The 21,722-nt window shown below is 38.7% G+C and overlaps 2 protein-coding genes across 2 annotated transcripts; one reads left to right on the top strand and one right to left on the bottom strand.

Moving 5' to 3' along the window:
- Nucleotides 1-4,548: 4,548 nt before the first annotated feature.
- On the top strand, nt 4,549-14,664 carry LOC148725701 (uncharacterized). Its single transcript, XM_088729941.1, has 9 exons — nt 4,549-6,083; nt 6,315-6,824; nt 7,699-7,873; nt 8,731-8,825; nt 9,224-9,377; nt 9,910-9,973; nt 10,239-10,504; nt 10,882-11,041; nt 11,632-14,664. Exons 2-9 carry the CDS (start codon nt 6,340-6,342, stop codon nt 11,805-11,807), a joined length of 1,575 nt encoding a protein of 524 aa, XP_088586067.1. The 5' UTR covers nt 4,549-6,083; nt 6,315-6,339; the 3' UTR covers nt 11,808-14,664.
- Nucleotides 14,665-14,730: 66 nt separating this feature from the next.
- On the bottom strand, nt 14,731-19,804 carry LOC148725700 (uncharacterized). The gene is made up of 5 exons (XM_088729945.1): nt 19,661-19,804; nt 19,068-19,131; nt 17,909-18,686; nt 15,976-17,426; nt 14,731-15,024 (listed from the first exon to the last, which is right to left on the bottom strand). Exons 1-3 carry the CDS (start codon nt 19,718-19,720, stop codon nt 18,391-18,393), a joined length of 420 nt encoding a protein of 139 aa, XP_088586071.1. The 5' UTR covers nt 19,721-19,804; the 3' UTR covers nt 14,731-15,024; nt 15,976-17,426; nt 17,909-18,390.
- Between the last annotated feature and the right edge of the window lie 1,918 nt (nt 19,805-21,722).

Below are 21,722 nucleotides of genomic sequence, written 5' to 3'. Positions count from 1 at the left end.
AAGCAATGTGGTTCATTTGCATTGCTAAAACATCTGTGGGTACAAGGTGTCGTTTATAAAAGCGAATTACTCAGACAAAAAACAATCACTATAGCGTGATCTTTTTTTGGTTTACATTCAATTCCATGAGTATTTTTCAAGGGGGAAACTGCCATTATTGTCACACATTTTGAAAAAGAGATTGAGTGGACGAACCGTAAGTTTTTTCTCCGTTCTTTTTTTTTTTCAAATTGTTTCAGACTTGATTTTTATGGGCTCTTTCTTATCCCCTTCATTAGTATTTGCGACAATCTTTCGCTCTTGCTTCATCAAATTTACGTTTAACCTCCATTTTCATCTGTTTGTCGTCGAACGTTAATCGTTGAATTGTCCTGTACTTTGCAATAACTTATGTTAACCGTCAAAACTGTATCGAGAATATTTCAAGATTTTCGTCGAATGTTCGGTTTATTTTGTGGATCTTCCTGACAGGTTGGCCAGCAAACAAAGCAATTTTGTTTTCCTAGTTTCTGTTTTAGTTCGGCAGAATTGTCTTGTCGTACTTCCGTCGTAAAGTGGTTGTTAAAAGTAGGGAAATATTCGGAGATCAAGCGCCTTTTCATATCCGCTTCATAGATACTCGTTTAGACCACGCTATAATACGATTCGGAATTCCGACGAAAAAGTGTGAAAGGACAATGTCGGTAACAGGCTACCTAATAAACATATATATTTTTCTTTGTTCCTCCTTTTTTAATTTGACGCAACGAACTGCTTACGTTAGTTTTTGAGGATTGTCTTAACGTCAGTTATAACTGCTGGCCAAGGCTAGCTTGTGTGTTTGTTTTTACAGTTAATGCCACTGTTAGAGTTCTTTTGCCTAGAGATGCGCTTTTTAAAACACCTGCTAGTCGTTTTTCGCATTTTAGCTGAAGTTTTCTCAAAAATGTTTTTTTTCTCCTGTTTTTGTTTCCTTCTTTTAAGAAAAAAATAAAAAAATGTCTTTCGCAGAAATGCTTTGAGGAGTACTTGCTCGATATGAACGAGATCAATGCTTGAAAAAATGTTATTTAACGATTCGCAGCATTTATTATTCAGAACTCGTGAGATAAACCATATTTCAACACCTGGTTTTGGTTTTTTTATTATTAGAGAGATTTAGCAAGATAATATTATATATAATAATATTAGAGAGTTTCTTCCTTTTTCGACGAAGTTGTTCTAGACTGAATTAAATTACTTGATTTAGAAAGTCGTGTGGAAATAAAATTGATTGTCATTTACTTTTGTTGCGTGAGCACGACTTTCTTGTTTTCACCGGTGCTGATTAAAAAAGTTTAAGACAGTGCAAACCCGAGAAAATTCTTAAATTGTTAATCTCTGACTTCAATCCACAAAGCATTCATTCATGATCGGTAAAAACGACAACGACAACAAATAAATAAAAAAATTTTACGGTATGTAAGCTTCGTGATAGTTTATTTGACTGACTACTCCAAACTTCAACTTGCAGCATGGTTATTGATGAATCGATTTACGATAAAATTCAACAGCATCCTATTCTTAGAGTTTTCACATAGGCTTAACGAAATGGATTAAAGAAAAGCCCTTTTATTGTCTAAAGCCTTGCTCATTCAAAAGCAAACAGAGTCCTGAAATCTTGGATCGCTTGCCAACGATTGTGTTCCAATTTCCTTTCGGGATTCCAGCATATTGCAGCGGCAAGTTTTCAAAAATGCACCGATTAAAACAAAGAAAGGGACCCAATTATCCTGAACATGAATTTTGAAATACTTCCAAATAGTATTATCTCGTTTCGATCGATTTACAAGAGCACAATTGACGGAAATCCCAGACGTTCTGATAGCGACGGGAAAACCAGCGAAATGACGTCCTGAACTTGTTGGGGAGAACGGCAACGCTAACACCGGAAGTCGAATGGTGTCGTGTCCAGACTATTCCGCGCGCTCTCCCGTTCTGAAATGACGTTCCCGTCCTCTAGCTAAATCTCGCTAAATCTCTCTAATCTCTCTAATATGGGCCTTCATGCCGCGATAATACGACTGAGGCCGCTGACACACGCGGGAGAGCAGCGGTGTAAATGGTGAGTAGCCTCTGTGATCCCCCTGGCCACGCTCCTGAGACTATCAGTCATATGAACTGAATCGACCACAAGATATTATGCAGAAGGGATCAACTACAAGAAGTTATACATTCTGTAATTTGTTTTCCGCTAGGAAACAAAGTTTACAGTTCACACCCTTTAAACAAATAAAATTGCTGCATTCTATGGCACATTTTGAGTCCGCGGATTACCAGCAGTATGCAGTACCAATAGGTATTCCTACTAGTATGTGATTTCATTTTTTAACCGCTTGAAAATAATAAAATCAAAATAAAATTCAAACTTATGAAGTAGTTGTTTTAAAAGTCTTGTGTTGACATGACTCATGAGCAGTTCATGATGTTGTATCCGTTGACTTTGTTTTTACACGTTACATTAAAATTACGTTATTAATTCAGATTTTAATGTACTTTAACTTCATTCTCACCCATGATCCGGTCCGTGATCCATTCGTGATCCGGTCCGTGATCCGGTCCATGATCCGGTTTAACTTGTGTCGACGCCGAAACAGATGTTCTCTTTATGGCACAATTATCGCAAATGAATCCAACAGAAGATTTTCATTAGTTTTCGTATTTTAATGAAGAGGGTAAGGAACAAAGGATAAAGTGGTGTCAGCAACAGGTGATGATTAAGACACAAAATCGGTTTACTATGAGCTTTAGCAGGAAGTTAAAATTCATTTACAATTAAGTAAAATAATTATTTGAAATCAACCATTCAGATACAGAAAAATAAATGAACACGTGCTAAATCAAATATATTAATGATGGACCATATTTTTGTATCCACATCTGTTGCCATCTCCACGGACAAATGTAAAAACGACTTGATGCCCGTCTTTTATTTCAGATCTCACGTATTTATCGCCAATTAATTTAAATTTTACAATAGGGTTTCTTTTTGTCAACCAAAATTTCAAAGTTCCTGGTACAACATAGGCAAAATCACTGTTTTCATTCATGATCCGCTCATTCCACTTTGTGCCGAAATAACAATCAAGAGTTTCATTAGAAAGAACTTCATATATGAGTTTATTCCTCTGATATCTTTTGGACGTTATCCTTCCCAGACTTTCATTAAAAACGTCGTCATCGACTTGAATTTCAATACGAACTTCGGGGTCCTCCCTGCGCCCTGAGTACAACTTTCGCTTGATCTCCCTGTACACACGTTCACAAAAAGTTTGCAAGCGATCGCTAAAGGAATCACTGTTCGGTTGTGACATCGGTTCCAATCGCATTACGGGCAAATTATTTCCATCGCACGGCCTCCATTCGTCAAATTTCTCACTGTACCCTTTAAAATGAATTTTAACCATGTTTCTCGCTTTGTCGACCTGTGTTATCTCAACTGGATAAATATTCTTATCCGTAATTTGTATTTTCTTGCATTTCTTAGGCTTAACTTCGGCGAATTCGTCAATAAATCTCTTCGGAGTCTTACACTCCCGCTTTGCCTTGTTGACCGCCATTTTTGAAAATTGGCGCTCTTTGCATATTTAATTAACTGCGCATGTCAGGTGAGTAATATGGGGCTTGGGACCAATTTAGGCAAATGTTCAGCTTTATATGGGATAAGTTTGATATGCTATACCTCACGAGTACAAATTGTCGGTGTAGAAAGTTTTTAACCACCAGATTGGGTGGAGGGGGGGGGGGGATGAGGAAGTTTGTTTGACTGAGAGGGCAATAGAGCGTTACCGGTCAAGAATAATGGAAATGAATCATATAAAGAACTGATAAAAGCGATGTAAAAGACGAATAGTAGCATATGTCGTAAAGGCGGACGGCCTCGTTTACCGGGGCGCGTTAAACACGATGACTTGAATTATTCTCAAAGTACATCGTGACAGTATCACGCATTTTACTACCTCTGTGGACACATTTTTCATTCATAGATTTCTTTTACTTTTTATTCACTTTTCACTAGACGCGGCATTCACTTGTTAGTTTAATCAACAAAAACTTTTAGTGCCGGTTATTTACACGAGGTACAACCCAAACCGCAGTTGTACGCAAGCAGTTGGCCTATTTTTTAATTATAGACTAGTGAGCAGCACTTCTGCGAAGAGTAGTTGTAAAACTTGTTGTATTTTCCTACGCGTTTCGTCTAACTGTCGTAGACTTCTTCAGGGAGTTTTACAAGTATGACTAAACGCCTGTATTTATAAGCAAAAGTTACAGGGGCCGATGACCGTAAAGGCTCGGCCGGACTTACGAACAGGAACAGGCGAGGCCGTGAAAAATTTGTGAAAAATTTAACACGTGTAAGGCAAGGTGAGAAAAATATTTTGGGGGCCACGGTTTTAGCTAAATACAGGCGTTTAGTCATACTTGTAAAACTCCCGGAAGAAGTCTACGACAGTTAGACGAAACGCGTAGGAAAATACAACAAGTTTTACAACTACTGTTCGCAGAAGTGCGGCTCACTAGTCTATAATTAAAAAATTTTGGGAGGCAACGGTTTTAGCTAAAACCGTGGCCCCCAAAATATTTTTCTCACCTTGCCTTACACGTGCTAAATTTTTCACAAATTTTTCACAACTTCGCCTGTTCCTGTTCGAAAGTCCGGCCGAGCCTTTACGGTCATCGGCCCCTGTAACTTTGGCTTATAAATACAGGCGTTTAGTCATACTTGTAAAACTCCCGGAAGAAGTCTACGATAGTTAGACGAAACGCGTAGGAAAATACAAGAAGTTTTACAACTACTGTTTGCAGAAGTGCTTCTCACTAGTGTATAATTAAAAAATTACTATCTTTCAGCCCTCTTGCCACTGTTCACAGTATTAAATGTTCGGATAAAATATTCAGCGGAACTCGACATACTCTAGGACGTGGTTTTGTTATACAATGTCCAAACTTTGTTTAAATAACTGGCCCTTAATGTTCGTCGCTGTGCTGATACACAAAAAGACACCAAGAGGCACAGATGTACATTATAAAATTGTGAAGCTAGAGGCTTTATTTTACCGAGATTTGAAACAGGACACTGTTTTTTGTTTTGCTTTTTCTTTTAGTTTTTGTGTTTTCCAAATCAAAATTTGCTCTCAAGGAAGTTTACTTGAATTCTGTTCATATTTCCGCTTCAAAATTTATAGCTTCAGAAGACTATATAATCTGAATCTACATTGTTGATCTGAGGTAAGATGAGGCAGTGACTTGCAAATTTCCCCTCGAACGTATTTCTCTTTTTCTATTGATATGCCTGAAAATATATTGCCATTTTGGATTTTTTCCTAGGAGGGAGAAATGCCCAGGAATTTTTCTTCCTCTTTGAGACTTTGAACACTGTTTCTGTGGCTACCTGTAGATGTTCCTCGCTTAAAACGAGGTTTGTCAAGAGAAGGTAAAACCTCCTACATTTGCAGGGACATTGGCGGTTTATCCATGACGAAACTAATGCGGATTGTGTAACAAATTCCACGGTTTTTGGTGCGGGGTGAAGTGCTCGTTATCAAATGTTTATTAAACCAAAACCAATCAAATTTTAATGAAACCGTTAAGTATCTTAAATACTAGTCCTGCCGCTTCATGCTACGGAAACCGGAGTTGAGCGCCTGCCCGATGAGCCACATGGCTCGTAAGTAGGCTTAGTACACAATACAAGTTACAAGTTTGGTGAGTGCTATCTTTTTTAAGGTACAAAGTTTAACTTTTTTCGAAGCTTTGCTGTTTACTTAACTGATTAAGCAGTCAAAATACACAGAGACAACAAGCTAGGGAATATTTCCATTAACAGCTGTTTTGCAGGGCATTTTAACATTATTCTCCGAAGCATTCCTGTAATTTCCTTTTATTCTCTTTCCTCATGAAAATGTTTATTTTTTTTAAGAGCTAATCAAGGCTGATTTAGTTTCGATTACAAGTGGTTGCATTGCTATTCTTGTTCATTTGCAGGTTTGCTAGTGGACATCGTTTCCTCTCATATCCAGGCAGAAAACAAGAAGAGCCGGAAGAACTTTTAGCAATTGTTGCAGGTAATGTTTTGCTTTCTCTGGCTTTCTCCAATGCTTGTATGTCGACTGATATTGTCCTTAAAACTTGTCATCTTCTCTCTGAGTCTCGTTTCTCGGCGTATTATTCATTTTTCTGGGACAATCTCTCAGCTTCGGACAATAGTAGCCAAGATACCCCCTCCTGAAGGGCTTTATTTAATTACAAAGCCTCTGCTCTTGAAATGTTTGTATTATGTTTCTTTTCAATTTCAGCGTCCATTCCTGAGGGTTTGAAGCTATGTTTTCCTTGATATTTTTCGTCACAACGCTTCTCAAGTTCGCCCCTCAAACTGGAGCCGAATTTCTTCCCTACTGGTCGAAAAGAAATCACACTGAAACATCCTTCCACATACCTTTCTCTTCGCTGGCGCTGGACCAAGTTCCGAAGATAAGTAAAAAGCTACAGCAATACTTTGACATGGCGAAAAACTACTCCCTAGACCACCGCTGTGCAAATGGATTGCCCATATCCATCGCGTGGCACCTCTACTCCCCATACACAATTGTCTATTCAACCACGAACAAACGAATCAAGGGTTTAACTGTAGACGGAATGTTTCCTGGCATTCTGAAGGCCGCTGTCTCGGGCTGTTGTCACCAGGATACTGAAGTATCGTTTGGAAAATTTTCGAAGTCTGTAAGGAGCGTAGAGAACGACATTGAAAAAGACACGTTTGATATGACGTTTCCTACCTACGGATACGACAACTCCGATCTTTTCAGGTAACTACACAGCATGTACACTGAGCGTACATTTATCTTAAGATCTGAAAGTTATTTGTTCCATGCAGTGATCAAACATGTCAATGTTGGCCAGTTTCAATTTGGTGTTAATCGAGGCAATTCTTTTTCTAAGAATTTACGTGTTATCTACTGCCAGATTCTACCGGTAGATGTAAAACGGTTGAAACATCACAGGAAATTGGCCCCATTTGTTAAAATGGTAGATAATTTTATCTAAAGCGCGAGTCAGTATCCATCTGTCAGAATACTTTTTCTGGGATATCAGTTTAACAAAGAGTTTCTATGTTGCTGTGCGTCTGTTCAGTACTACTTTACAGATGATGTCAAATATGTTAAGAACACAAAAAGTGGAACACGAGGCGGAGCCGTCACAGATGTGACGTCATCTGTCTTTCCTCCGATTGATCATAAAAGGAGCCAATCCAAATACGTGCGTGATGCAGCGTGCTATGTAAAGAACGATGGATGGCTTTATCTTTACTCTTTGAACAACTGCGTCCAGATTCCAATACATGTTTGAAATCAGTTGCTCTTTACATTACGTGTAGTCGTGTGCATCACAGAGATCCCGGGCCATTCGGTTTTTCCTTGGGATAAAACGTTAGTGCGCGAAAGCAAGTGAGAGAGAAATGAGAGAAACTTTCCCGCTTATGGTGTAAACTATTGAAATGAAAAAAATGCATACGGAGGACTAAGGTATTTGATAAATTTAGATCAGTTCGGTAAGGCTAGATGATCCATCAGGTTCCATTCGCAGAGCCTAGATAGTTTTTTGGGGGCTGTTTGAGGCCTTTTTTCCTACGACCTTTTTGAAAGTAACTCAGCAGTCACTTTTTTACCTCTTTCATACCAGGGACCGGCCTTTTATCGGTATTGTGAAGGCACCCCGTGTTATTCTTCTTGTGCACAATGAACAGCCGGACAAGACTCAAACTCACATTCTGATTACAACAATAGCCAACGCTTGGCCAATGTTGGTGTTTATGCTTGTTACAGCTTTACTTTCTGGGATTATCATGTGGTTTCTGGTAAGCTGCATTTATTTTTTCGGAAATTGGAGTGCGTTTAAGACGGAAGATCTAGTTACCAAAAATGATATTTGGCTTGGTTGTTTGTGGTGGGTTTCTCCTATTTGTTCGATGACTTCTACCAAAACTCCAATACGACCTACGAAACGGCTACTCAGAGAGGCTGAGGACAACAAGTAATTACTTTCTGTTGAGCTTGTTATATAATATGTACATATTGACCGAGTGGTAGAACTAGATGGGAAGATATTTGACTCGAGTACACGCGCGAGGCGCGTGTTTCATGACCGAGAGCCAATATTTTCCAGTGCAGCCCGACCAAACTCAATCAACAAGCATTTTCTCATAGGACCACTAAATGTTGAATTTTTCGAAATTTTGTTTCAACCATGATAGGAAGCGATGTACGGGTGCACGCGGGACAACCACAAAAAAGATTCCTCAGTTGACGGTCTTCCTTAATTTTTCGAATCAAAACAAGAAACCTTGATTTCATCAAAAAAAAAAACGCGAATTTTTTATTTTCTCACTCCCATATTCCATTAGTTTTTCAACAAAGCCATGTGTGCCGAGGGTCGGACAGCTTTTTCCGGACCAGTACGTACACTTCAACCCGTCCTGCCCAACACACGTCAGCTTTCACAATGGTTTTCTATGAGATTGCGCACGCGGGGCTGGTCGAGTCATATGATCGTAAGGAATAATGAAAATTCAATATATGAAAACGAAAAGTTTTTTTGGGCTCCTCCGCAAAGCATCCACTCTTTTGCGTTAAAGAGTTAAGAAGTTTAGCCAAGCAACATCCAAGAACTCATTTTGTCTCCTGCGTTATAGTTTGTTTGTTCGTCCGTATATAGGATCACACCAGCAACCCTGAAGAATTTCCACCACCATTTCTACGAGGTTCCTGGGAAGGCTTCTGGTGGGCTTTTGTTACAATGATAACTGTGGGGTTCGTAAATTTTTTCTGTGGCTAATTGATCTCGGTAGATGCAATATTTATTTTGTTGTTTTTTAACCTAATGTTTACTTATTTGAGCGTTACTATTATAACTGGTCTTCTTATTTGTTTATTGTTTTGAAACTGTCACCATTGGGAGGTTATTTATTTACATAGATTAATGCTTGACCCGTGGACTGCCTACCTACCTGGCAACTAGCTGGACTGACTGAGTGAAAGACTGATTAACTGATGACTGACTTACTGACTTACTGAGAGACGAATTAACTCACTGACTGACCGACCGATCGACTTATTGAGTGTTTGACTGATTGACTGACTAACTGACAGACTGAATAATGGCTAATTGACTGATTGACTAATTTGATATTTGCTTCCTTTTATCACAGGTTTGGTGACCGTTCTCCTAAGTCAGCCCTTGGTCGTGTGTTCTGTATTCTGTGGATTATAACGGGTGTTATCATCGTCTCAATTTTTACAGCCCTTGCGACAGCTTCGTTATCTGCTAGCACCGTGAAAATTTTTAAAATTCATGGTTCAAAGGTAGTTTTCAACAATTTTTTTTTTCGTTAAACAACGTCCTTCTCTCCTTACCTTCTCCCTCTTTTAATATTTTTCTTCAATTGTTTCCCCTTTTCTTTGTCGTCATCGTCATCCTCTTTAAACATTACAGGGTTTTAACACGCTCAGAAAAACATCCACGTTACTTGAATTACAATTTTTGTGTCAAGAATTTCACACGAGACTCAAAGTGTTAACCGTCACTGACGCAAGACCTCTCGTCGACATGACATGTTAAGGAAACTCTCAGTTACAAAGGGCAGTGTGAAGAGTTCGCTATTCCCGCTCTCAGAAAACCCAAAATTTGGGGATTCCACGTTCTTTTACTGCAGAGGACGGTTTGGATAAACACGATGAGCTTCGTTGCAGTTCTTTCTCTCTAATTAGTTCAGCTTTCTGTGTTCCCGCTCAAGTTACCTTCGTCTCTCAACCTGTTGGATATTTAAATGTGTCGTTTTTTTGTTTTGTTTCTATTTGTTAACTTTTTCATGGATTTTGTCACATTCTGTGGCAGATCGGAGCAGTGAATGGAAGTGAAGAGTTCAAACTTGGTGTGACCATGAATGCTGACATGAAAGGTATTACATATGCATAAGTTAAACACAGTGATGTCAACCCACATCCATGCAAGCATGAAGGTGTTCACAATTAAGGAAATCGTTGACAAGACATTACCTTCATGCTACATTATTCTTTTGCACCCTCTCCAAACCAAAACCAAATTCAAAGCCCCGGACATTTTGTTCAGTGCTTGACGCAACTTGCAAAATATCTACGCGTATTGCATGTTAAACGATCGAATGGGGTGTATGTGTTACTTAGTGGTCATTTCTACCGTCTTAGTCTTCCCTCACGTGATGAAAATGATGGAAGCTCTCTTGGCACACGAAATCGATGGTGCTCTAGTGGACAACTACGTCCTCACCCATTCGTTGAACCTGATTCAAAAAGAACCAATCAGAATCGAGAGGTACATCGATCACTCAATCACCTATGGAGTGGTGTTACCCAAGAATTCCTCAAGGTTTGAGAAATGTGTTCGAAGCTTCTTACATAATCACCCTCAAGAGACATTCGAAATCATTGCTGCTAATTTGGTGCCTCTCAAGGTAAGCTTTTTCTGCGATTTTTGTTTCATTTTCATTTGCTTCAATCTTCTAATTTTAAAGTCAGGCCAGTGCTCGCTAGAGTTCATTGATACCGTGAGATTTTGGTAGTCATCAACGTTTTTTCCAGCCGGTCGAACAGGATAAAAAACGAAACGAAACAAAGAGGGAGGGAAAAAAATACAAAACTAAACTTAAGTAGGTGTCATATTTAAGGACACATGTGAAAAGTCGGCAAAAGGCACGATCACAGCGTTAAAAACAAACAAGTAGATAATATCCAGGGCATGTAAACTGAAAGTCATTTAATGTGCGGTTCCAATTTCTTTACATTTTATCAAGCTACTTAACATGAGTTTTTCTGCATTTTATTCGAATAGAATCCGACTGATGACAAAAACCAGCAGCTGGAGGCTGCACAAGAGTTGTTATATCAAGAAAATGTCTTTTCTCTCGTCACGTACATCGGACTTGGTGTCGCAGCTGCGTTCTTCATCGGAGGCCTTGCTTGGGAATTCTTGTACCGCAGACCAAAAGCAAGTAAGTATTTCTGAGTTGTTTCTAGTAGAGGTATACTATCATTCGAATGTTGTTTTAGTTAAATTCATTCAGTCAACATTCATCTTTGTGTTTCATCCTGACTTGCTGATAACATTATCCACTTTAACTTGAAGATTTGTGGGGATAGTTTTAATTAATGCGATAAGCTAAGAAAGATGTTTACGACGAATTGCAAAAAATTGACCTTTTTGCCATCTGCACTCGGCCGTTTTCACACTCAAATTAAAATATTCGCATTAGATATGGAAAACACTTTTATTTTTCTTGGGTTGATGTTGCCGGAAATGTGGGAAAAGTGAAAAGAATTGAGTCATTTTTGCTGTTTATCGTTGCCATAAACTGGGCACCTGTTCTAATTTCGTTAGTTTTGGTAAAAATTTTAGTATTTGTAATGCTTTTGTATTTCAACTGTTGTTGTAAACTTGTTATGGTCTTCGCCGTTATTGCTTTTAGTGTAGTGTTACACGAGTGAACTCTTCTTTGTTTTAACAGCCCACGATGAAGCTTGATGCAGCAACTAATTAAGAATATTCGATTATACATGTGAACAAACATTTTGCTTCCTCCAGGAAATCAGCGTATGCAGTCTGCTCCTAAAGGTTCTTACTCAGTCAGCAAGGACGAAGTTGATCTTCACCCTCACGACAATTCTAAAGATGCCACTTTGGATATTATGATAGCCGAATACCAAGTGTTTCATGACCGCTTGATTCAAGGATTGAAGAAGCTTCGCGATCAAGAATGAGCCGCTGACGGAAATGCTAACGGTCGCACTCCTAAATTGAATTGAATTGAATTGAATCTTTATTAAGTCATAAGATAAATAATCACATATCCTATGTTACAGCATTAAAAGAAGGTATATATATAAATTACAGAGAAAATCAAGATAAAAATTATAAGACTAGATTATGTTTAAAAATTAAGCGATTGACAAACGTGAAAGGGGATAATGAAAAGGGGATGATGAAAACAGGGGATGTAAAGGGGATGATGTAACACGATGATGGAACACGTAAAGGGGATGATGAAACAGTCGCTGTGTAAAATCGCACTCCCTTAACCCTCAAACTGCCAGGATCAACTCAGCAATTGTCTCGTACGCTCCCCATACATTTCCTCGTGGATCAGTTTGGTGAATTTCATTTTATATCATAATAAAATAGAGGGAAAAATTACTGAATACTAATTGGTCAATGAAAAGGGTATTTTTTTTCTTAATTTTGCTTGAGAAGAGAGCAAAATTACTAGCTCATGATTGGTACTCAGGTTGCCTAGCAACGGCTTCTGCTATCGAAAAGTTGTTGCTGAAGATTTTCTGTAACAATGGCGTCTTGTTTCGAGATAGTTGACGAGGAATATATCGAAGAATTAAAAGACAAGAGTGAAAACGAAAACAAGAGGAAAAGCACGGAGTACTGGAGGAACGTTTTTAAAAAGTGGGCGAATAAAAGAAACTTCTAAGCAAATTTAGAAGAGTATGAGAGCAATGTCCTCGACCGAACACTGGCGCAGTTTTATGCCGAGTTACGAAAAGAAAACGGGGATGAATATGAGCCCGACTGCCTGAAAGTAATGCAGGCATCACTGGAGAGATATCTAAAATCAAAAACCTATCCAAAGTCCTGGTATCTTTGTGCAAACATGAAATTTCATTCAGCTCATTCGTGCGTTTGTGGCCATTGATTCTCTGTCAACTTTAAATGGCTTCCTATGACTGATTACTGAAGAGCGCATTCAGAAATGCAGTAATTTTCCCCTCAATTTCATTAACAAGTAATCGCAATGGGTCCTCGTAAAATTAAGGATTAATATCACGCGTGTTTTCAGAAGTTGTTGACATTGCCCTCGTCGCTTCGCGACTCGGGCGAATTAATACCACGCGTGTTTTCAGAAGTTGCTGAAATTGCCCGAGTCGCTTCGCGACTCGGGCAATTTCAGCAACTTCTGAAAACACGCGTGATATTAATCCTTAATTTTACTCGGCCCCATGCGATTACCTATACAAATTGCATCCTCCAGCTGATGAGTTCGTTTCTTCCTCATAGGCATCGCCTATGAGCTGGATAATGATAATAATAAGTTGTAAGGGGAAGCTACTTGTCGATCCCCTTAAGAGTTAGAGATGAATTTCATGATGATCTCTTTTAGGAGTGATGTTTGTGTAACAGTCGGCTGTTGCAATTTATATTTTCCTCAATTCTGTTTCAAATCAAGGTGGTTAATTTGACCGCTTTGTTTAATCTTTACGTTAAAATACGTACAACCTTCAGGTTTTACTAACCCCTTAATCTGAATTGTAGGAATTAGAAAATTTACTCTTGCAGATGTTTTTATTTTTGCATAAGGTAAAGGTATAATGAATAGCATAAAATGTTTTGTAGGTGGAACATTAAGTTTGAACCTAGAGAAGAAAAGGGGTGAGGGAAGAAAAGGTTAAAGTTAATACGAACATTGTGACTCGTCAGCTACCTTATTCGGATCGGTTTTGAGGAACCACCCATGCACAAAACAAGTGTGTAGTAAAACATCCCCTACCCACCATCGACTGACTTATATGGGATGTGCCACCGTATTGAGTGTTGGCCTTTCGTCGCTCTGACGAAGGGTTGACTCTCGAAACGTCAGCTTTGAAACTCTTTTCGGTGGGCTAATTTACATTATCAACTCAGTTGACAAAACCAAATTATCTTGTTATACTACCCCGCCGGACGCAGCACCCAGTGGCGGATCCAGGGGGAGGGTCCGGGGGGTCTGGAACCCCCCTATCAGACCTGACTCTTACAACTTTGAGACTAAAATTCTTACATCGACAGGATCATATATTTCTTTCAACGGGCTGATTTTTTTTAATGAATCCAAGTAAACGATAAGAGGCCAAGGAATTAGAACGTGCAACCGCGACTGGCGGGAGGGGGTGTGGGGGAGAAGTAATTTGCCTCAAAAGAGTCCAACAGTCCTATCTGAACCAGAGTTTGGACCCCCCCAATCAAAAATTCCTAGATCCGCCCCTAGCACCACTGTTTCTTCAGAAACTTAATCCTTTATTGAAAGGAGAATAGTTAGGTGCACAAATCTACTCCTCTTTGCATTGAAAAATGGTATAATCCGCTTAACCTTTTAAGCTAAATATTACAGCGTTGGTTTGTACACTTTTCGTTTTCCCGGTCGATATTGTGTTATGGATATTGTTTTGTAAATGGGCTGTTCGTGATAACACGAAGTTAGCCGTATTTAAAGAGTCAGTCGCATACAACGAAGGCTGTACTTTTCGATTAAGTTAAGTGAAATCAAAACTAAGGCAATTACAATGGACACTGGGAACTTGCAGTAAATACCCTTTATCTTAGGGTCTCGTTGTATTAGCTGTCTGACCAAAAGGACCGCAATGTTCAGAACTAAGTTCAAGAATGTTTCCTAACGCAGCACAACCGAGATATTTGCTTAAAGGATTTTTTTATTCACCTTCTAAGTGTGTACATAAACACCGCGTAATCATGAATACTCACTTGATAATTGTTTAAAGTAAGAGTTAGGTTTTGTTTCAAGGTTGTTCAATAAAATATTTTTGCTTATTTTTCATAAGCGATAATTACAGGGAACATATTTGATTTTGGTTATCGGACAGTACTGCGTTCGTCTGAACTTCGTGAAAGGTCGCTATTCGGACACTCTTGTGTTCGTTTTTTCTCCGTGTGAGGTCGGTAATACGACGGCCATGTGTTGGTTAATTCCTCCTGAGAGGTCGGTAATCTGACGATATCGTGTCCGTCAGTTCCTTATGGGATACTAGCTTTAGTATTTTCCTCAGCAGGTTGAATGCCATCCCTATCATCGCCGTTGTTCCAGGTTCGGTTGAAATGGTTTGGGCAATGGGCTTCACTTTATTAGGAAAGGTTATGTCAGTTTCCCGGGAATCGACTGAAGAGTTTTGTCGCCGACATTCACGGATTTAAGTTTGCCTTGAAATTTGGCAACCAAAAGATTCAATGATTATTATGTTTTCAAATATTTTATTATAAGTTATGGTTTTCTATGATATTTGGTTAGTATTGTTCTAAGTGTTGTAACGCGTGAATATATACACACGACCCAACACCCGAGGCACGAGATGTATCCTTAATGCATTTTGAGTCAACGAAATTCCAAAATTTGCCCAAGGATACTCAAGAAACTTTTTCCAAACGTTACCAGGGTAACGGTAAAATATGGACTAGGGATATAGAGCTTTATTTACAGAAAATTATATTTAACCAACACTTCCCGGTCTACTTACAACGTAAATAAGGTAACTCATTTACTCTGATCATCAATGATTGATGAAAAAAACGATCTTTTCTTGTCGCAGTAAATCCGTGGAAAAAAAAGGAATATTTTGAAATCATTCGGCAAAAGAAACAGTCCGCAATTTCTATCGGTATAGTGATATGATAGCATAGTTTAAAAAGGCTAAAAACTATGTACTTTCAGCTTGTGGCTTCCAAACGTTTCTGGTGCTCTCTTAACATCGCGTGTGGATTATCATACTGACATAACGATAGAAAGTGTAGTCTGTTGTGTAACTAATCAGAGATGAAGTTTAAGCTCCTTCTATTCTAGTCCAATTAGAGTTGCTAATTTAAGCCTGTGGGTTACCGATTTAATTTTAGTTACTCAAGTTTAAAGTTCAAGTCTTATTTTAATGGTATGCTTTCGGCAGAAAGCCAATTTCTTAAATTTCCTCGCCGTAAAAAAAAAACCTTACTTCAATGGACACCTCTGACCAAACACCATGTTAGCTGAGTGCCCCAGGGCTCATAAAAACGACTATGAGGTGACACCTTCTCTAGAGCCGGTTTACTTTCTACTTAAAAGCCTGAAAGACACAAAGCTGTTACTGTACTATTGTAGGGAAACAGATGGATCTGGCTTACCTGATTACCGTCCTTGTTGCCACCCAATCCGAATCACGTGATAATTGATTTGAGAGGCCACGAGTGTCTTGTTCGTACATTATTCAACGTGTTACTCTCATCCCGTCCTTGTGACAGCTTCTGCCAATTGTTAAACATGAATTTGTTGTTTTGGCGGTTTTAACACTTTGATTTCCTGCATCTATTAATTAGTTAATTTCCTGCATCTATTAATTTTGTAATCATTACTGTGGCCAATTTACCATTTCAACTTTGTTGATATATCCAAATTATTTCGTTACCCCCACCGACGCAGCCCCAAACAGTTTCTTTAGAAACTATCAGCCTTTATTAATTAGTTAATTTGGTTAGGCAGGGGACGTTAAAGAACCCACTCACGAGATTACTGATGTGGTCTGGCCTGTTTACTGGGAATTGGGGGGAGGGGGCATCTTCAAATAAGTTTCCTTCGATTGTTTGTAAACTGCTGATGCATTCCGGTCAAAGTCCCCCGAAAAGTGTTGTGATGCGCATTTGATCGTATCCACATGTTAATTTGCGCAATATAAATATTAAATTATTATTATTATTATTATTATTATTATTATTATCGGGCGCATTGTCATGTCTGTGAGCCAGAAGCCATTAGGGCTGAAATAGTAAGAATTTCTAGGATTTTCAAGTGCCGCACTTGAAAAAGAGCTTTATTATCATGTTGTCCCCTTTCTCCCTAAGTAATTGTTTGCCCTGTTTAATTAGGCAGTGCCATGTGACTTTTAGAAACTCCTGAGAGAGCTAACACTTACTAATTGTAAACCATAAGCCTTCATAATAATTACACCTTATTACACTGTAAAACGAGGAATGTTTCTTAACACAATTATTTTCCTGTGTTTTAATGGGACAATCTGTTGGATTTAACAGTCATAATGTTTCCGATGAAGCCTTTTACACTTTGCGACCCACGAATCGTGGAAAGCCTCCCAGTTAGCACAATGGATAGAGCGCTGGACTGTTGTTCGGGAGGTCGAGGGTTCGACGGTTCGAGCACCGGCCGGACCAACACTCAAGGTCTTAAAATAATTGAGAAGAATATGCTTCCTTTCTATAACATCAAGAAATGGTTAGATATTCTAGTCTTCTCGGATAGGGACGAATAAATGGAGGTCCCGTCTCCTGCAGGAGGGGTAGAAGACGTTAATTTCCCACGCACGAGATTACTGTGTGATGGATGTCCTCCCCTGGGGTGGGATGGGTGGGTTGGGTTTAGGTGGATGAACCTTGTAGAGGACTACGTGTCCTATTGTTCTTCCACCTGTACAATGTACAAATCTTTAGAAATAAAGCCTTATAATCTTGTAGTAGTTCCTCCAGATCTCCCTCGGTTGGGTTGGAGGCTTGGTCATCAGCCGGGATTTTTTGCTTGACTAATTCAACGTTCTGGTAATTGTTTTCCTCTCTCATTCGTTTCGCTGCAGTTAAAAAAAAGAGCAACATTTTAGCAAAGCATTGTCGTGTAGAATGAAAATCTGGAGGGAGTTCTATTTTGCGATTTACGTTTCTTGAGGATAACCCGAAAAAAGGTAAGTATGATAACCTGGAACAAGGTATCGTCTTATTAAAAATGCTGCAATCCAATTAGCTACATTACTCACTATTGATTCTGTGGTTATGACTAGATTGAATGGTCTGACGGTGTGCGATTGGAAACAAGATTAAATAAGAACCTGAGACTGCCTTATTGTAATTTTTAAAGGTCTAGTAGATTTCTATGCGTGAAGACGGATATGATCTTCTCCAACATCAGCTATCACGCTATAACTATCTTAAGTTCTTAATCTAGTTGTTTCATAGTTCAGTGTCGAGCGATATTATTTAGGGAAATAGTTGAACCATCCCTTAGAAAAATTTTTTTTTCATTCGATCAGTATATACATATCTAAGATCGACTTACGCTGCAAATATTTCTTCACAAGAACCTCGTACAACAACCCAGCGATAAAGAGTAATCCCAGAATGGCGACACCGCAGTACACAATCAGCTTGAAAGCACCTTCTTCGTAAAACAACTTCTCAGCTCACCTCTTCACTGATCGAGTGACTCTGGCAACGTAACTAACTTCGAAATTCCGGAGTTCGTCTGCCATGGAAACATAGCTTTTCTCAGACCTTTTTGTTTGTGCGGGGAACTGTAACTTAAAGTAGTGCGCCGTGCATGCTAACCAAACCTTTGGGAACCCCCTTTCCAAAACAAATATGTAAAGAAAAAACTTTGAATTAATTTTCAGCGGCCATAATCTGCAATGGTAAGTTTATTTGGTGTTGATCACTCTTCCAAGGCAAGACCAAACGATAAGTATTCAATTCAAAGCAAGTAAAATGGACTACATGACTCTTTAAACCGCTTGATTAAAGTGCACAATTAAAAGACCTTGTTCAAAACAAGCAAACAAACAGAACACTTGCCTTCAAGGGCTTGAGATGGTCAGCAATTCTCTGAAAAACCTTCCTTGGGTAGTTTTTAACATAACGCCTCGCACAATCTGCCCTACGGGTTGAATTTCCCGCCAAAACAATACCATACGTCACTGGATGTTCAATGGTTCGTTCCGTCCTGATTGGATGGCTCTTAATGATGTTCAAGTGCGCAGTTATAATGAAGCTGTCCACGAATGCTCCGTCAATTTCCGATTTGAGTAAAGCTTGCGTTACATAGCATATTGTGGGAAAGACTGTACATAGGGAAACAAATAACACGAGAAAATCGTAATGTTGTTTTTAATTGATGATTATTTTTCTTTATTCTGGACCAGTTCTTGCGTTTATGGAAAAAAAATAAGATGACGCCCTACCAAAACAATGATTGATCGAAAGAAAGTTAACCTTGACCATCTGTAATAGAAAACTTTGACCAATACTAGATGATATAAAGATTTAGCCAAACTTAAAAGTGGAGCTCTGGTTAGTTACTCGAGACTGCGTGCGCGCTGCTTGAGCGCTTGGAGCCCCTCAATCTTGATGAATGATTGACAAATATTACGGTAAGTTAAAATTAGATGCTGGTCTCTCTTAGGGGTTAAAGAGTTAATAAAAGTATATAAGATGTATCTTACTCTTCATTTCTGCATTCATCAATACTCCCAGCTTGTATTCTTTACTGCCATTTACGAATCCAATCTGAAAATGTGAAATTACGGAACAAAGGTAACAATAGCTGTAATATATCAGTTAAATTACATTTTGAGACATAATTTCTAACTGAGATGAAAAGAGTATGCATCATTATAAAACGCCATCGTTTCACTCACTCAAAGGTGTCAATGACATTCTCACGCTATCATTTTATGTATTTAATCTATGACCAGCTAACATTTTAACCAATTAATTCCCTTGATGTGATCGTTAATTCTCACTTCTTGTTCCTACACATTTCCTTGTGAATTACCTGCGAGAATTTGGTGTTTGATCAATATAATGTCTACCTTATAAACAGAAGTACCCTCATTACCGGTTTGCTAGATGATGTATGAATATTCTAAGGAGAAGTTACATATTAATCACTACTGGAAGTTAAAGGGTTAAACGACGTTATCGAAAACTATATCGCCGCTTCATGAGCACTCGGGAAAGGACCACTCTCCAATGCAACCTTCGCTGAAGTTGTTAAAGTGAAAAGAAAAAAAAGGCAAATCAAATCTTGACTTACCAGCGATCCATGAATGGGGAAGGGAGGATGGGTCGTGGCTGCTAGTGAGGCTGTTACCATTGCAATAAAGATGGATATTATCACAAGACCTGTGATAATCCACAAAATGCAAAACAATCGGCCGAGAAGAGATTTGGGAGAACGATCTCCGTAGCTGTTGAGGAAAGTGGCTGCATTTAATATTACCTTGCATCTTGAGAGAGCGCAAGAGACTGCTCACAAGATTATGAAGTGGCTTTACCTACTCGACTGTCGTCATAGTAACCAATGCCCACCAGAATCGTTCCCAGACTCCTTTCCTAAAGGATTGAGGGAACTCCTGAGGATTTTGGCGATGATCCTTGAAAATAAAAGATGTTTATTAAGATAAGAAATAATTCTCTTGAGAGTGGAATAAAGTAAAATCGGAGACCTCCGTGAGAGCAGAAGCCCATCACCGTTCAATTTGCTAATGACTGATGTTGTGGGAAGTCCAAGTCAGAAAACTCTTTGAGTTGAATAACAAAGCTTCGTTTCTTACAATGATAATAATAGTAAAAATAACAATAATGATAGTAATAATAATAATAATAATAATAAAGTTTTATTCAAATCATGTTTTCCTACAAGAGTAAAATACATCATGTTCACATTAATTACATTCTCAAAAGATTTTTAAAAAGTTAAAAAAAATATTACATGTTGGTAAATCTATATTTACGAAAAAAAAATTATATATATATATACATATATGTATAAAATTGTAGATAATTATACTTCAAGATCTAGGCTACTTGAACTTTTACTGCAACTCTGAGTTTCATGCCTCTTGCGAAGCAATCGTCAGACCTGACGAGTTCAAGTAGCCTAGATCTTGAAGTATAATTATCCACAGCTCTAGCCCTGCTATCGAGCACTTTTTAGTAGATGATGATCTCATTCCGCTATTTTGGTTAATTATACTATTATGCTATTTTGTAAAATTATACAAAATTTGGGGACAGAAATGGTTTAGTGAAAGACAGATTAGTCAGGAGATCGCCACTTGGGTTGCCAATTTGGAACCAAAACCGGGGGTGGCTTTTGGCAATGACAAAGAGGGCAACCCTCTCCGCTTAATTACATCTTGCTGCAGAACGGCAATCGAAAGACTTTCTGCTTTTACTGAATTTTATCTTAAGCCTCTCGCCCAAAATCTACCCTCGTTTGTTAAAGATACCACTGATCTTATTAACAAGATCCAAACATTTAGTTTTGAGAAAGGTCCATTACCACCTGGGTGCCTGTTGGTCTCCTGGGATGTCGTGGCTATGTTTCCCAATATTGATAATAACTTAGGCATTTCAGCTGTTAGAAAAGCTCTTGATTCTAGATCGATCAAATTTCCATCCACCGAATGCATTGTTGAGGCAATCGAAATTTGTCTCCGAGCCAATAATTGTCAATTTTCGGGGAAAAACTTTGTGCAAAAACATGGTACGGCTATGGGTCCCAAAAACGCATGCAGTTATGCCGACTTGGCTATGGGATTAATTGATGAGAAAGCTAAATTTGGAGGTGGTGTGAAACCATTGTTATGGTGGAGATCTAGGGATGATGTTTTCGATGTTTGGACACATGGTTTGCCTAAGTTATTAGAGTTTACCGAGTACATAAATTCCCTCTATCCCACTATCAAATTTGAGCTGGTGTACTCTGAGCACATCCTCAATGTCTTGGATTTCACACTACACCTTCAAGACGGGTTCATAATTACTGATATTTATGCTAAGCCCACAGATAGCCATCTTTATTTACCTTTTTCCAGTTTGCACCCGGCACACTGTAAAAGGGCAATTCCCTACGGAGTTGCTTTACGCATTTAGACGTATATTGTTCTACGGATGAGTTTCTTTACAAGAGATGTGTTGAATACAAAGGGTATCTTAAATCCCAGGGTTATAATGCAGATTTGGTAGACAATCAATTTGACAGAGCGCTGAGAATTGAAAGATCAGTACTCCTCAAGAAAAATGTCAAGTCCAACAAAAAAGTATTTCCGTTAGTCCTCGACTACAATCCTATCCTCCCTGATTTTCAGAGG

Source organism: Stylophora pistillata, chromosome 8, assembly GCF_964205215.1.
Source record: "Stylophora pistillata chromosome 8, jaStyPist1.2, whole genome shotgun sequence".
In the NCBI taxonomy this organism is placed as follows: domain Eukaryota; kingdom Metazoa; phylum Cnidaria; class Anthozoa; order Scleractinia; family Pocilloporidae; genus Stylophora; species Stylophora pistillata.
This window is presented reverse-complemented; position numbering and strand designations above follow the sequence as displayed.

Coding starts and splice junctions, on each gene's coding strand:
- LOC148725701 (XM_088729941.1), top strand. CDS start 6,340: ATGTTTTCCTTGATATTTTTCGTCACAACGCTTCTCAAGTTCGCCCCT. Junction 7,874..8,730: donor GGATTATCATGTGGTTTCTG/GTAAGCTGCATT, acceptor GTCCGTATATAG/GATCACACCAGCAACCCTGA. Junction 9,974..10,238: donor CATGAATGCTGACATGAAAG/GTATTACATATG, acceptor CTACCGTCTTAG/TCTTCCCTCACGTGATGAAA.
- LOC148725700 (XM_088729945.1), bottom strand. CDS start 19,720: ATGGTAACAGCCTCACTAGCAGCCACGACCCATCCTCCCTTCCCCATT. Junction 19,132..19,660: donor TCCCCATTCATGGATCGCTG/GTAAGTCAAGAT, acceptor TCACATTTTCAG/ATTGGATTCGTAAATGGCAG. Junction 18,687..19,067: donor GATGAATGCAGAAATGAAGA/GTAAGATACATC, acceptor CCCTATGTACAG/TCTTTCCCACAATATGCTAT.